General features: G+C 45.0%; 1 protein-coding gene across 1 annotated transcript in view; it reads left to right on the top strand.

Annotated features, from left to right (window-relative positions):
- The window catches only part of xylt1 (xylosyltransferase I), a 65,978-nt gene extending 53,165 nt beyond the window's left edge, over positions 1-12,813 (top strand). The window contains exons 10-11 of the mRNA XM_040185777.2: positions 3,366-3,699; positions 9,899-12,813. Coding sequence (XP_040041711.2) covers positions 3,366-3,699; positions 9,899-10,221 — 657 coding nt within the window. The 3' untranslated portion in view covers positions 10,222-12,813. The remainder of the gene's footprint in view (positions 1-3,365; positions 3,700-9,898) is intronic.
- Positions 12,814-16,313: the final 3,500 nt, after the last annotated feature.

Below are 16,313 nucleotides of genomic sequence, written 5' to 3'. Positions count from 1 at the left end.
CACTGTCTGCCGCTGTCCAGTGGCTGTCAGTCAGACAGTTTGTCCATCTCTAATTCAAAACAAGAGCAGAAAGAGCTTGAAAAAGAAGCAGTAACTCAGCGCTTTTTGTCAACTTAGCAGATATGACCAATCATAGTACAGCTTTACGCTGCAGTTTGCTACGTAAACCACACTGGCTTAACAATGGGTTCACTGTCCTCCTTTAGATATAAAAGAAGACAGATATGTCTTTCTTTTCACTCCTCTACTGCCGCCTGCCAACTGCCTTTATAGGCCTTTTACAGCATGATTTAGGGGAGGGCCACTTACGGCCCACAAAATAAAGATTAATATTTCACCTCAAGTCAGTCTGGCATATAAAGGTATATTACTCTTTGTTGGAAACATCTTTTACAGTAGAATGCCCGACCTTGACTGATAAAAACTAATCCAAAAGCCTTTTGTGTAAGGCCATGCTAGCCGTCACCCCATGTTTCCCGTTGTTATGCTAAGCTAAGCTAACCAGCTGCTGGCTGTGTTTATTGCAGTAAGCAGCATAGTGGAATGGATATTTTCAAAGAAAGTAACCACACTTACCAGAATGTTAAACTTTTCATGTTTGTCAACTAATTTGATGCATAAGACAAAAGGTACTGTTTTCTTTTTCTTCCTTCCTCGTCCCTCATTGCTTCACAGTGTGTCTTTATTAGCGAGCGCACAGCCATCTTTCCCGTCGTCCCTCAGTAGTTTAAACGTGTCCCGGGGGAGTCTGAGCTGCTGGTGACCACCTGTGTTTGATTACCCTCACAAAGAGTGCTACTAATAACCTTCTGAATTGGGCCTTGAGGGGATTTGGCGCCCTATGCTTTTCAGCCGGGCCAGAAGTAGACTGGGACTGTCCGTAGCACTGCCTGATTAAATTGACCTGTCTATTTAATTGAGGTGTGGGCGTCCGTAAGCCGGCAACGAAGGAAAAAGCATTTCAGGGTTGCAGAAAGAGTAAATACAATAGAGGTGGATTATGAGATGGGAGCCTTTCATGTTTTCCATGAAATCAGGGAGGGGATTTAGTAGACCATGAAAGAAGTAATTCGGGTAATCGAGGAATGATGAGGCAAAGGTGGAGAAAAGTAATATATGTGTGTTGTGTGTGCCGTTATCAGACATGAGTTTCTCTTTCCATTTGTCAGGTCTAATTTGTGACGAGAAAACGAGGGTCAAACCTGCCCAAATGAATAGAGGTTGTCAGTAATTGCTTTTTATGATTCATGTGAGCAAACAGTGTGAGTGAACACAAAAGTTGAGACGTGGGGGTAACTGAAAAAAAGGGGGTAGAGGTTCGCATTGAGGTGGCCAGATCAGCACTACAAAATCATGTTCTCCAGGGTGTAGCTGAGAACTTGGAGGACGGTCATGACGGAAGTCAACCCCTGTCTGTGGAAAAAGTGTAATATTTTTTTTAATCTATTGATAGCCCTTATTTGAAGCAATTCACTCTTTTGCAAAACGTTTAGCTTATTTTTGTGGGCATAAAATACAGTACAGTCAATGCAGTACGGAGTGATTTTTGGGTAATGTTTGACCTTCATGTTAACCTGCGTGTACATGCGTCTGCAGGGACAGAGAGGGAAAAACTCACTCATCTGCCTTGGAAATTGCTGGGGAAAGTGTTTTTTGTGTATTGTTACGCTGCCCTGATGTTTGATACTGAATAAATTGTGGATGAAACAGAAGGAAAGTTTCCCCCAGCATGTGAACATAAATATCAAAATCGTCCTTTTCCGACCTGCAGGCTTTGCTACCAGTGAATTATTATCCCCCGTTAACACTGCCTTTGGTCCTTTCTGAGTTCAGACTGCTGCCAATCAATGGAGGAGCGTGTGTTTGCCAGAGAGTCAACCTTGTATAAAGTAATGAGCTACAGAGGTACCAGACTAGACACTTGATTAGTAAGAGAGTAGTGTCTTTTACACACATACACACTGTCTAATTTCCATGTTATGTTTTATATACGTACACTGAACATCTCAACTCTCAAAGGAGGATGTTGAGATGAGTCAGTTCCAGTCAGCCATTGATCGTCCATCAGGGTGAGGCTGTGTTAATCAGCTACTATTGTAAGGATGAGCCGCCATCCCTCTCACATTTCTGCCAACACCCCAGACATCCTTCCCAGTGTGTGCGTGTGTGTGTGTGTGTGTGTGTTGCCTCCCTCTCCATCACCTCGTCTCCACCATCAATCTTTGATCGCTCGATGTATCTCATTATGCATATTGCATGGTTTTGCAATCTTTGCAATCCAACACACAGGTCACGCCTCTTGACCGCTGTGAAGACATTAAACGCAATTACCTGTAGTCATGTATTAATCCTGTTTTATTTATTTTTTTGTTCCATATCAATCACGTAGAATTGTATGCTAAATGTTAAGCTTACTAGAAATAATAATCTTATAATTGGCTCCATGTTTCACTGGCATTCCTCCATTGTGCCACAGTCTGGCAGCTATTTCCGTGTTCTGCAGGCGGAGGCGCAGCGTGTCTCATAATTCAGCAGAGATATATTTGACTTTGGTATTATCTCTCACATTTTTACAGTGAGTTTATTCATCTCACAATTGTCACTGTTGTTGCTGTAGCACTAAAACCTTACTTTTACAGAAGTATTCTCCCCAGACTCCCCTTTTCTGTCAGAAGAGTGTGACTGCCTATAATGTTATTATGTACAGTGTCTCTCTCTGTTCGTTTGTTTTTCACCCATGGTTCGCACGGCAGTTTGTGTTAAGGACGAATGCTGCTCACACCACATCCAGATGTTTATTTCCTCTCCCCTTATATCTTTCTAAAATGTTTTCAGAGTGCAAACAGGCATGCGTTGGATCTTCACTCTCAAGGGATAGGGTTGGGTTGGGTTGGGTTGGGTTGGTCTACTCATAAGTCGTCCTCAGCCCCCCATGTTCCAAGATACACTCAAGCATAGAAAGAGATACTCTGACATTCAGCATTCAGAGACTGTGGACAAATGGACTCACACGTGCAGGATGAAACACGTCAGCTTCTGCGCATTATAAATGTATGTAACGGCTGTGTAAAGGGCTGGTGGAGTGTGTTGCTGTGTGATGAGAAAATGCAGGCTGAAGATTGTTTTCCATGATAACTCAGATATTGGTTATCTTAATATTTAATTAAAATGGTGACGCATGCACAATGATGTTACTTATTTTTCTGAGCCTGCAGCAGAAGGAGTGAATTTATCTAACTCCATGTATTGTGCTTTTTGCCGTTGCCGTTCTCCTTGTCTTTATTCGCACCTCGTTCTGTCAATCACTCTCGTCTTCCCGACGTTTGTCTCCCTCTCATTTCCTTCCCCGCATTTTACGCCGACAGATCGGTACCGAGTGGGACCCCAAAGAACGTCTGTTCCGAAACTTCGGCGGCCTGATGGGCCCAATGGACGAGACAGTGGGCATGCAGAAGTGGAGCAAGGGCCCTAACGTCACCGTCACAGTGGTGTGGATCGACCCCACCAACGTCATCGCGGCCACCTACGACATTCTGATCGACGCCAGCGCCGAGTTCACCCACTACCGCCCGCCTCTCAATCAGCCCCTGCGGCCCGGTGTGTGGAGCGTCCGCATCCTGCACCACTGGAGCCCCGTGGCTGAGATGCACTTCCTTATTGCCCCGTTAGCCTACAACAAGCACCAGCCTATACGACAAGGTGAGAGAACGATCCAAACAGCCTCCTTTTGCCATTTGTTTGAGCTTTCATCACACAAAATGCTGTGCTGTTTCTCAACAGATTAGCATTTATCCAAAGAAGTACTTGCACATTTTGCTAAATATATGTATATAAAACACGGTGCAATCCAAATGCATCAGTCCTGCTAGAAAGCCTCTTTCTGTAAAGTTCATGTTTCTTTGTTGACATGGAGACACTGAGGAAAAACTTAATGTAACCTTTTGTAGTATTTATATTTCAGGTTACTTAGTACTCCTGCTAAAATGCACGTTAGAGATTATATAATCATGTTCTTTATACTCCAATACATTCACCCAACAGTTCTAACTAGTTACTTTGTTTATTAAGATCCACACAATGCAGAATCTCTTTCTTCTCCGAGTAATATTGTCATGTCATGTTATGTATTTTCATACCACGTGAACAAAAAGTGTCCTTGTAGGGCAGGTGCCACCTTTCTCGTATGAATGATTGTGAATGGGTGAAAGACGACATGTGTTAAGAGTCCATTTATTTACTTAACAAATAGTTTGAGTTCAAGCCTCAACATTTTGGCAACAGGAGGTTATTGCAGAGTGGAGTTAAACACATGGAAACTAGTCCATAAATACCTGATGGACCGACTCATTTTAGTTTTGGACCTTTACAGATCAGCATTGTATATAAATCATGTATTAATACGCAAATGGGTTATACGTCCCACTGAAATCTTAGAGTTTTCTTTTTAGTCGACACAATTTCACAGTGTGATTTACTGTGAAGTAGCAAATGTCCACTGCCACACACACACACACACACACACACACACACACACACACTTGCAGAGAGAGCCGTGCGTTTGCAGTGATGCCCTTTCAAATCAAGCCTCTGGGTCTATGCAGGCCCTGGTTATTTGTCATCAAGTCACCCTTAATAACCTAGCGAGCTGCTCATACAAAGTAAACAGAATGTTAAACAACAGCGCACTTAGCCTTCCAAAAGCAATGACACAATTAAATCGCTGTTGTTTGTCCGTAAAGCAGACAGTTTCATCTTGAGAGAGTTGAGACGCAAGCATCGGCGCAATCATGTCTTTCTCCGTTTAACAATCACAAGAAAAGCATGAAATAAAGAAACATTTCGCCTGAGTCTCAGCGGGGAATGAGTTGTTGTGAGAACTATTCCGCTCTGTTTTTGCTGCTTAGGTCTATCATGCTCTCGCTTGCAATCGATGTATTCGTTGAGAAATGTAATACACTCTTTTCTATAGTGTTGTAGCTCCGTTATAGAGTAACGGTACTTAAGAATTATTAGCTGACCTTACTTGAAGTATCAAAAGGAAAAGTGCTCATTATGGTCATTACTGTGGAATGAACCCCGTCAGGATGAGCACAATCAGCCTGAAGGGGGTTCATTTGGCAATAACAACCCACTTGCTGTAAATTATCCAGCTTATCGCAGGGCTACTTCCTAAAAGGCTCAATCATTTGACACAAAACTGTGATTAAGGATTATTTTAATGATTAACAAATGATTCCACTTCTTCTGCTCACATAAATAGTGGTCTCGCTGTGTACAGATATCAGTGCTATGACCACAGCAACACTCTTTTATTCATAGCAACTATCTGCTCTAAAGAAATACAAATGAAATGCCATGATTGACCAATCGGAAATTGAGTATTGAACATCCATCCATCCATCCATCTTCAACCGCTTATCCGGGGTCGGGTCGCGGGGGCAACAGCTCCAGCAGGGGACCCCAAACTTCCCTTTCCCGGGCCACATCTACCAGCTCTGACTGGGGGATCCCAAGGCGTTCCCAGGCCAGTGCAGAGATATAATCTCTCCACCTAGTCCTGGGTCTTCCCCGGGGCCTCTTCCCAGCTGGCCGTGCCTGAAACACCTCCCTAGGGAGGCGCCCAGGGGGCATCCTCACCAGATGCCCAAACCACCTCAACTGGCTCCTTTCGACGCAAAGGAGCAGCGGCTCTACTCCGAGCTCCTCGCGAATGGCTGAGCTTCTCACCCTATCCCTAAGGGAGACGCCAGCCACTCTCCTGAGGAAATCCATTTCGGCCGCTTGTACCCGTGACCTAGTTCTTTCGGTCATGACCCATCCTTCATGGCCATAGGTGAGGGTAGGAACGAAGATTGACCGGTAGATCGAGAGCTTTGCCTTCCGGCTCAGCTCTCTTTTCGTCACAACGGTGCGGTAAAGCGAGTGCAATACCGCCCCCGCTGCTCCGATTCTCCGGCCAAACTCACACTCCATCTTCCCCTCACTCGTGAACAAGACCCCGAGGTACTTGAACTCCTTCACTTGGGGTAAGGACACATTCCCTACCTGGAGTAGGCAATCCATCGGTTTCCTGCTGAGAACCATGGCCTCAGATTTAGAGGTGCTAATCCTCATCCCGACCGCTTCACACTCGACTGCGAAACGCTCCAGTGAGAGTTGGAGGTCACAGACGGAAGATGCCATCAGGACCACATCATCTGCAAAAAGCAGCGATGAGATCCGCAGCCCCCCGAACTGTAGACCCTCCTCCCCCCGACTACGCCTCGATATCCTGTCCATGAAGACCACAAACAAGATTGGTGACAAGGCGCAGCCCTGGCGAAGGCCAACCCCCACCGGAAACGCCTTCGACTTACTGCCGAGCACCCGAACACAGCTCTCGCTTTGGGCGTACAAGGATTGGATGGCCCCAAGCAAGGACCCCCTCACCCCGTACTCCCGCAGCACCTCCCACAGTATCTCTCGGGGGACCCGGTCATACGCCTTCTCCAAGTCCATAAAACACATGTAGACTGGTTGAGCATACTCCCAAGCCCCCTCTATGATCCTGGAAAGAGTGAAGAGCTGGTCCGTTGTTCCACGACCAGGACGAAAACCGCATTGTTCCTCTTCAATCCTTGGTTCGACTATCGGCCGAACCCTCCTTTCCAGCACCTTAGAGTAGACTTTACCCGGGAGGCTGAGTAGTGTGATACCCCTGTAATTGGCACACACTCTCTGGTCCCCCTTTTTGAAGAGGGGTACCACCACCCCGATCTGCCACTCTTTTGGCACTGTCCCAGACTTCCACGCAATGTTGAAGAGGCGTGTCATCCAAGACAACCCCCCAACACCCATTGCTTTTAGCATCTCTGGACGGATCTCATCAATCCCCGGGGCTTTGCCACTGCGGAGTTGTTTGACTACCTCAGTGACTTCCACCAGGCTAATTGACGATGATCCCTCCTCCGCCTCCAGCTCCGCCTCCACCAAAGAGGGCGTAGTAGTTGGGTTCAGGAGTTCCTCAAAGTGTTCCTTCCACCGCCCGATAACCTCCTCAGTCGCGGTCAACAGGGTCCCATCCTTACTGTACACAGCTTGGATGGTTCCCCGTTTCCCCCTCCTGAGGTGCCGGATGGTCTTCCAAAAACACTTTGGTGCCGACCGAAAGTCCTTCTCCATAGTTACCCCGAACTCCTCCCATACTCGCTGCTTTGCCTCCATCACGGCAGAGGCTGCTGCCCTTCGAGCCTGTCAGTACACTGCAACTGCCTCTGGAGTCCCACCGGATATCATAACCCGGAAGGCCTCCTTCTTCAGTCGGACGGCTTCCCTGACCACCGGTGTCCACCACGGAGTTCGAGGGTTACCGCCCCTTGATGCACCTAAGACCTTGAGGCCACAACTCACCGCCGCGGCTTCAGCAATGGAGGTTTTGAACATAGACCACTCTGGTTCAATGTCCCCTACCTCCACAGGAATGTGAGAGAAGCTCCGCCGGAGGTGTGAGTTGAAAATCTTTTGGACCGGGGCCTCCTCCAGACGTTCCCAGTTCACCCTCACTACACGCTTGGGTTTACCGGGTCTGTCCCGAGTCTTCCCCCATCCTCTGACCCAGCTCACAACCAGATGGTGATCAGTTGACAGCTCTGCCCCTCTCTTTACCCGAGTGTCCAGAACATGCGGCCTCAGATCAGACGATACGATTACAAAATCGATCATTGATCTTTGGCCTAGGGTGCTCTGGTACCACGTACACTTATGAACATCCTTATGTTCGAACATGGTGTTTGTTATGGACAATCCGTGACTAGCACAGAAGTCCAGTAACAAACACCCGCTCGGGTTCAGATCAGGGAGGCCATTCCTCCCAATCACGCCTCTCCAGTTATCTCCATCGTCGCCCACGTGCGCATTGAAGTCTCCCAGTAGGACTATGGAGTCCCCTACAGGAGCCCCATGCAGGACTCCATTCAGGGTCTCCAAAAAGGCCGAATACTCTGAGCTGCTGTTTGGTGCATATGCACAGACAACAGTCAGAGTTTTCCCCCCCACCACCCGAAGGCGTAGGGAGGCGACCCTTTTGTCCACTGGGGTAAACTCCAATGTAGCAGCACTCAGCCGGGGACTTATGAGTATCCCCACACCCGCCTGGCGCCTCACACCATGGGCCACTCCGGAGTAGAATAGAGTCCACCCCCTATCCAGGAGTTTGGTTCCAGAGCCGAGGCTGTGCGTAGAGGTAAGCCCCACCAGATCCAACTGATAACGCTCCACCTCCCGCACAAGCTCCGGCTCCTTCCCCCCCAGAGAGGTTACGTTCCACGTCCCCAGAGCCAGCATCTGCTGCCCAGGTCTGTTCCGTCTAGACCCCCCACTGTCACTGCCACCCTTGTAGCAGCGCACCCGACCCCATCGGTTTCCTCCACAGGTGGTGAGCCCATGGGGAGTAGAGTGTTGCGCTGCCGCGTCACTCCTTCGGGCTGTGCCCGGCCGGGCTCCGCGGTAAACCCGGCCACCAGACGCTCGCTGTCGGGCCCTCCATCTGGGCCTGGCTCCAAATGGGGGCCCCGGGCTTCCTCCGGGCCGGGTAACTCCTTCCCTCTTCCGTTTTTTCATGGGGGTCTTGAACCATTCTTAGTCTGGCCCCTCGCCTGAGACCACTTTGCCAAGGGTAACCCTACCAGGAGCACAAGGCTCCCGACAACACAGCCCTCAGGTTCATAGGGACACACAAACCTCTCCACCACGATAAGGTGACGGTTCCCAGAGAGGGAGTATTGAACAAAGCTGTGTAATCTGTTAGAGGAGGCTTTTCATAGTGTCTCCTCAAGACCGATATGCCATATTCAAAGATATTTCATTTGTAAAATCCTAATGGGAAAAGTAAAAACAGCTCCAATTATCATAAATTGAGTGGAGTAAAAAGTACAATCCCACCGTGAAAAGATTTAGAGCAACGGTTTTTAAATAACATAAAATTGAAAGTTTACATAAATTGTGCGTAGATGATTTGAGTATTCCTCTGAGTGGTCCCTCACTGTGGGAAATGGCAGACATTAAGGAGGGTTAACTGATTAACAGTAGGAGAATACACGATAACTATCATTTATTATTATTAGTTTTATACTTTTTGAGTGGAAATTACAGTCATCATGTAAAAATGTTGCGTATGCTTAGCTCACTGTGTGTTGTACTGTGTGCTTACGTCTTAGCTGTTCCATCCACCGCCTTTAATTTGCTGCCATGTCTGGCACCAGGTTTCCATGCCAGTAAAACTTAACAATGTGGCCATATACCCGCGTTTGGCAGCAGCAAATGCCGGCACACACACACACACACACACATGCCCGACAGCACTTTCATACACAAAGCTAGCTGGCATGGTATGGACATTGCCTTGTGGTGGAGCACCTCATGTCTGACGGCATCTTTTCTGTCACCAGTGCATGAAAAGCACTGATGTCTGCTCAGTCGTGCTTTGAAAGGATTGCTCGTGCCGCAGTTAGAGCACCAGTGAGGAATTTACAGCTTCGGTGCAGCTCAGGGTGGAGAGGCTGCATCGAGGGGAAGTTGTGTCTACGGTTTCTGTCTTCCTGCCGGGCTTTACCGTCACAGGAAGAAAGAATTAGGGCGCGTCTGGCCGTTTCCATATAGTCAGCATTGCGGATGCTTGACACACCACATCAAACAGGGGGATTTAGGTACTCCAGTCATAAAAATCAATCCAAGTAAATTAGCAGTTTAAGCTTTTCAGATGATAATAAAATAAATCACGTTCTCTGCTTTAATATTTAATAATTCAAGTCTCTTTTTTTCCTTTTCTCTTCCCTACAATCCCCTCTCTGTCTGACCACTAACAATCAACACACGATCCATCTCCTTCTCTGTTCTCTCTTGCTTCTCTTCGTCTCTCCAGAGGACACTCTGAAGCACCACAACGGGCCGGCGAAGAACAGCTACATGGAGCAGAGTTTCCACGGCCTCAACCCAGTGCTCAACGTCCCCGTCAGTGCGGGCTCTGTGGAGCAGGCCCGGAGGAACGCGGCCCTGACCGGCCCGGACCTCGAGCGTTGGTTGGACAGCCTGGTGGGCGAGTTGTGGGAGGCGGCCGACGTCTGCGCCGTGGGCCCGACGGCCTGCCCCGTCATGCAGGCCTGCCCCAAGAACCCCTGGAGCTCCCTGAGCCCGGACCCGAAAGCCCACCTGGGAACGCCGCGCGCAGACGGGCGCATCAGGTAGCGCCGAGGCCTCCAGCTGGACGGGAGGCCTCAGCGCAGGAGATTCACTGTCGATCTTTTATTTATTTAAGGGGGTTTTTTTTCCCGCAGGTGGATTAAGGAAAAGTGTTCTTCTTCCGTTTCGGTAGAAGATGAAAACAATCTTTGCTATTTCAGTTTCTCGTGTATTTATTTCTCTTCTCATGGCTGAGTTTTACTGTGATCAAACGTTGCAATTTTCGAGCATTTATTTTGTCGCTGAATGAAATATGAAGTCAGCTTTCAAAGCCCTGCACGGGGCCCGGAGGTCATGTGATGCTGGTAGCAGACAGAGTTCTGCTGCTATTTAAGCCTTAACTGTAAGACCCACACGAGGAGGCAGCCTGGTACTGAATTAAATGTATGTATCCACATAAACTAAACAAGAGGATATCTGACTGTTCCAATAAACCAAACTTCCAAAATTTTGATTAGGCTCAAATGCAGCTCATAAAAGGCAAATTTTTAAAATGTAAGGAGTAACTTTGAATAGCAGTACTAAAGCCAATTACTTAGATCGGTGAATCGGTTGAATAAATCTGTAACAGCAGCACAACTTCAGTTCGGTGCCTAAACTGTTGCTATCTGACCATTTGCGGCAGTCACATTTCGTAAATAGAGGATAAAGAGAGATGCAAATACTGAGGCCTTTTTAAGAATAATTACATCCATTGGGATTACAATAGCAATTGATAAATGCTTAATTTGTGGTTATGGGGGAAAGTATTATAAGACTCAACATTCGCATAGATTAGGTCTATTTAATGTAACCTGGATGTTGCGACCGGCAGAGGACATCTTGGGTTTCCTTACCAACCTGCCTCAGACTCACACTTAAAATTCCCATTCATGTTCTCAGTGTTTTACTTCATTCCAGTCTTTTGAGTGACACTTTATGATTATACAAGAAGAAAAAAATTGTGTGAATGAGAGGGGGTGAGTCCATGAGTCGCTATTTATTTATACGTTTATATTAATACTGATATTTTTAGTCAGTGACTAAATAACTGCGACGCTGCCTTGGCAGCATGATAAATATTTTTTTTGTAATGAAAGCTGCCTTTATTTACAAAGGCCTACTCCCCTAACGTATACTGTTCCTTTGTATGGCCCGCACCTGTGTGTTAGTCAGTGGTGTCCCGTCTGAATAGATCGACTTGTCTTGGTTTCTTAAATGGCTGCTTGCCAAGTGCATCACATGAGACCGTCACCCTCACCCGTGAGGTCAGAGGTCACCTAACAACCTCGCTGAACAGCAAACGGGCGCAAAAACACTCTTCATGACCGACCACATTGGGCAACCTGTGGATGGAAGGAGAAACTATGCTCGTTGGTGTTATATTATTCGGAATGACAGTGAGTGGCAGTGATCTTCATGCTGTGACGATAATGTACAATTTCACGTGAGTATTACATTGTGTGTTGATGTAAAATGAATCATTTCCTAGATCAACGTCATCGACATTTTAAGTACCTTTTCTGCCACCAAGACAATCTCTGGACATTTGAGACGAGTCAGTTACACTCAAAGTAGCTCTGTTCCACGACGCATCCTGGGCGAGAGGTACCATCAGATATTTATCTTACTCCGAAATAAGTTTCATCTGAAGCCAACGAGGAGTTCAATCCGTGATTGTTTGGCCACCACACGAGCTAAGTGAGCTAAGTGTAAGAGACATTATTGTTCACTAATGTCAAGTGGCCTCGCTGTCCGAGGAGTCCTTCCCTCTTAAACCCAGTCCTTGGTTGGGTTGTAAAAGGACAATTCAGTTTTTTCACATGCCGGCTTCTGCTGCCACTGTTTAACTTATAGTGCCGCCACGCTCCGAACAATACTTCACACGATACATATTATTACGTAAGCTCAACGCAGTTTTGGAAAAAGGTGAATTAAAGAAATGTAACTCAATGTGGTCAAAGTCCTATTTTGTAACAAAATGATTAACAAATGAATAAGATGTACATAGGTATTTTGTATTGAAATATTGTTTAAAAGGTATTGTACCGGTACATGTAAATACAGATGTAGTAAAAATACTTGGAATTATTAAGAATTTTTGAGGTGTCAATAACTGGGCACAAAGCGTGAGATGATGGTGTTTATTGATCAAAGTACATAACTTGTTTGAGTGTTTTTGGAAGGCTGTGACAACAACCGTGTCCTATTTGCCTCTCAGAGAAAATAACATCCCAGATTGATGTTGTTCTTGCTGGAATGTATTGTTGAGCAACTGTTGCACAAATTTCTCTGAACTGAGATTTCCCCCATTATTTTGTTCTGGGGAGGCTCTGTGTGCCTTAGCTGACTTTAAGAACCTTCTCTGTCTATTAAGATATTACAAAGTCATCTTGTTTGTTTTAATTTCATGTGACGAATACCACGAGTTTGTCGAGTGATTCACTGGTACTGCAACACCAAAAAGATGTCTGCTGTTGTATATATCATCAGGCCTTCTGTCTTTATCAGCTTTTATTTTGCATTTTCTTCCCAATGGGGGATTTGTTTTGTTGTACTTGACTGGCTTGTCTTACTTTTCTCTGACTTTTTTTGGAAATAAAATGATATGGAAAAACAGCTCTTGAAGGCATCTTTTCAGGTATCTGTCCATACTATTGATTATTAAAAACTGTGCTTTCTATATATATAGTCCATCTAACTGGTCGTATAATATTCTAGCATTTACATTTCAAGGATATTCATATATATTGTTGATGGAAGGAAATTAAGTTAGTTTTAACTCAAAATTGGTTTAAAAGGACGTACTCCAATAATGCTGCACAAGCTAAAAATGGTAATTTTAACAATTGTTCTCAGTTTTTCTGTCCAGCAGCAGGATATTTGCCTTAAGACAAGAACATCTCTCAAAACTCACCACAGAACCTATGGACACAGGGGAGCATTTATTAGCCAGAGCAGTTTTTCTCTAAAGAGGAAACTCAATGCTATAAAGAGAGTGATTAATATTGGCCGGTCACAAACAACAGTAAAATGTTTTGTGTCTGATAGATGTGTAAACGTTAACATAACTTTAACATAACATAACTATTCATAACAGATACTGCCCATATCTTCAGCAACTACAACGCATGCAATGCTACAATGCACAAACCATATGAATTAGTAATAGATTTTTAAAAGAAATACTGTGCAGACTTTCCCTGCAGCCACATCTCTATATGCTTTACAGTTGGAAATAATGGTCCTTCAAGTATTTCCCTCAGTCAAGCTGACGTAGTTAAATTGGTAACTGTGTCTACAGCTAGTTTCTACCATATGTTGAAATTAGCTTCAACAATTGTTCTCTCATGACTCTCCCTTCCTAACGCAGCTCTTTATTATGTGGCCACAGGACATTTCATACCAATGACGACCTTCTATAAACAGGACAACCGAAGTCTATTCACCAAAAATAGAGCAAACGACCGTTGTTTTTATTACTTTATTGTTAACTCTGTGTGTGTGTGTGTGTGTGTGTGTGTGTGTGTGTGTGTGTGTGTGTGTGTGTGTGTGTGTGTGTGTGTGTGTGTGTTGCCACACAGCCCTTGATCAGAGGAGCACTGCAGTGGCAGTAGATCCCATTTACTGTCCCACGACTTTGGACAGTCGGCCTAATTAGTCCTGGCTTGCTCTGCTGTACGCTTGTCCGCTTCGTGCATTTCCTGAGCAAGCAAGTTAGTGACTCACTCAGCAAGAGAGCAAAAAACAAAGCGTGCAGGTTCACGTGCACGCATGTGCGTGGGCGTTCCGGTAAAAGCAGATGCAAAGAGAAATGTGCGGCCTCGTTCACCCGCAGCAGGATGAGAATCATTATTTATCATTATTTGTTTGACTGCAATGGGAAACAGTAAATACTATCGTGCTGATAACGGGAGGGAATCGCTCAAATCTATTGTAGATAAACATTGTGATGATCGTCTTCAGCTTTTAACTCAACGACAGAAACAAACAATGCAACATTATGTGATTGAAACAGGTGATAAAAGAGGTTTTGAGAGGGTGTGATATGCAAATGTGATATGCAACTCTATATTCTAAAAATAGTAATAAGGGTTTTTTGAATGCACGTTTTATTTATCAGCCATTTACAATGAGTACTTCGACATTCACTCCCCTCTCCACCTTCTAATGGAAAAGGCGCCCTTGCGCTTTGAAACTAATCATTTTTCAGATTCATTATTGTGCAGCGGCACTACGGCTTTTTGTTATGTCCAACAAAACGTGGGAGTAATGCAATCTGGATGATTGAAAATGGATTGCGACTTGTGGAATCGCAAACAACCTGTTAACCCGGTTATGTTACCGTACCACAGGAAATGTGTTATATTTATTTTAAATTCATACTCGAGTAAGGCAAAAACACATCTTACTAAAAGTAATTCTACGGTATGTGTTTATGAAAGGGCATAGTATAAGAATAATAAATAATAACAGAATTTTATGTTCTTATTGTAGGTTGAAAAAAGTGTCAAAAATCAAAAGTAATAGTATAGTATCTATAAAAGCTATGGTATCGTATGTCAAAAAAAGTCATAGTATTTTAAAGATAAGGATAAAATCATTGTACGTCAACAGAAGCCATAAAAAAAGATATTGTACAGTATGTTGAAAAAAGTAAATATGTGTGTGAAAAACATGGGAGTTAAGTATTACAAATGTGAGTCAAATAAAGTCATAAAAAGTCATAGTATTGTATATAAAAAAAAGTCATTCTATATGTAATAGTGTTGTGTTTGTAAAAACGTTCTTCTGTGAAAAAGGTATGGTACAGTTTAAGGAAAAATGTCTAAAAAATCATTTTAACATTAAAATAAACCACATACACATAAAACACGTAAAGAGTTTTATATTTTTTAAACCCGTTTTATTTGATTCATGAAAATGATCAAAAGAAAGGCTTTAATATTACAATTAGAAGTGAGGATGCATTCGTGATTGCTTTTCCTTGGACCCTTGCCCCATCGATGAACCTGGGCGGAGGACGTTTATTCAGTTTGAAGTATTTGTGACGGCTCAAGGGTTTGCATGTATTCTTCCAAGAGCTACACTGAATATGCGATGAGCTTCACTGACTTTCTCCCTGAGTGTTTGTTATGGTCCAAGCCCACTGTTATGCCTTTTTGAACAATTCTTCCCTGCAACACCCAGCAGTGCCATCCGGCATGACATTTCCTCGTGACTTTTAAAAATCTCCACTACTGCCAGTGAAACGCTCAAGCTGAGACCAGAATCGATGTGCAACTGTGGGTTAGGAACTACCATTTGAAGCCACTATCACCAGCCATTAAAAGATTTAAACAAGATGGAAATGGTTAGACTCTGATCACCCGCTGGCTGGTAATGACAGTTATCTCTCCTATCTTTTCTCCAGTAGACAGAATAATGACGTCATTTTTCAGGGCCAACATGCTCTTGCTGCTCCTCGGAGAGCAGCAGACTCTCAGCAGCATCACCGGCGAACGGTAGAAAAAGATCCTTAACAGCCAAATCTGGTTGGACGCGCCTGCACCGCCGCACAGTTCCAAGTCATGCTGCCATATATTTCCAGCCAGGCAGAAGAAAGGCGGTACGCGCCTGCGAGCCGGAGTGAGTGCTAAATATTTCAATAACAGCTCACTGACAGCAAGAAAGGAAATGCAAGAGACGCAACGGGGGGGAGTTTGGTGCCAGACCCTCTGGGAGCAGCAGCGAGGGGTGACAGGTAAGGGCCCGTGTTACATGAGGAAGTGTCTGAAAACATCAGCGCAACACCAGGAACGCTAAGAGTGAGGAGCCGGCCACGTGGCACGTAGACGGAGGGAAGGCCTCCGTTGAGTCGCCTCATGCACAACTGCTGACGACAGCGGCGGAGACAAGCTTTTACTCTTACTGTGGGAAAATGACACGACCCGAGGTGAGGAAACCCGACTGGGATTAATGTGAGTGTGTACACAGTTTTTATAAATGTATGCATGAAGAAGAAGAATGGGAAAGCATCCGCAGAGATCTACAATACATTAAGCGGAGATGAAAAATGAAATAGAGGACACTGGAGAAAATGTACAAATGTTGGACAAAGAACCACATTTTCTTTGAAG

Source organism: Gasterosteus aculeatus, chromosome 9 (assembly GCF_964276395.1).
Source record: "Gasterosteus aculeatus chromosome 9, fGasAcu3.hap1.1, whole genome shotgun sequence".
In the NCBI taxonomy this organism is placed as follows: domain Eukaryota; kingdom Metazoa; phylum Chordata; class Actinopteri; order Perciformes; family Gasterosteidae; genus Gasterosteus; species Gasterosteus aculeatus.
Note: the sequence above shows the minus strand (reverse complement) of the source record. Positions and strands in the feature narration are given on the sequence as shown.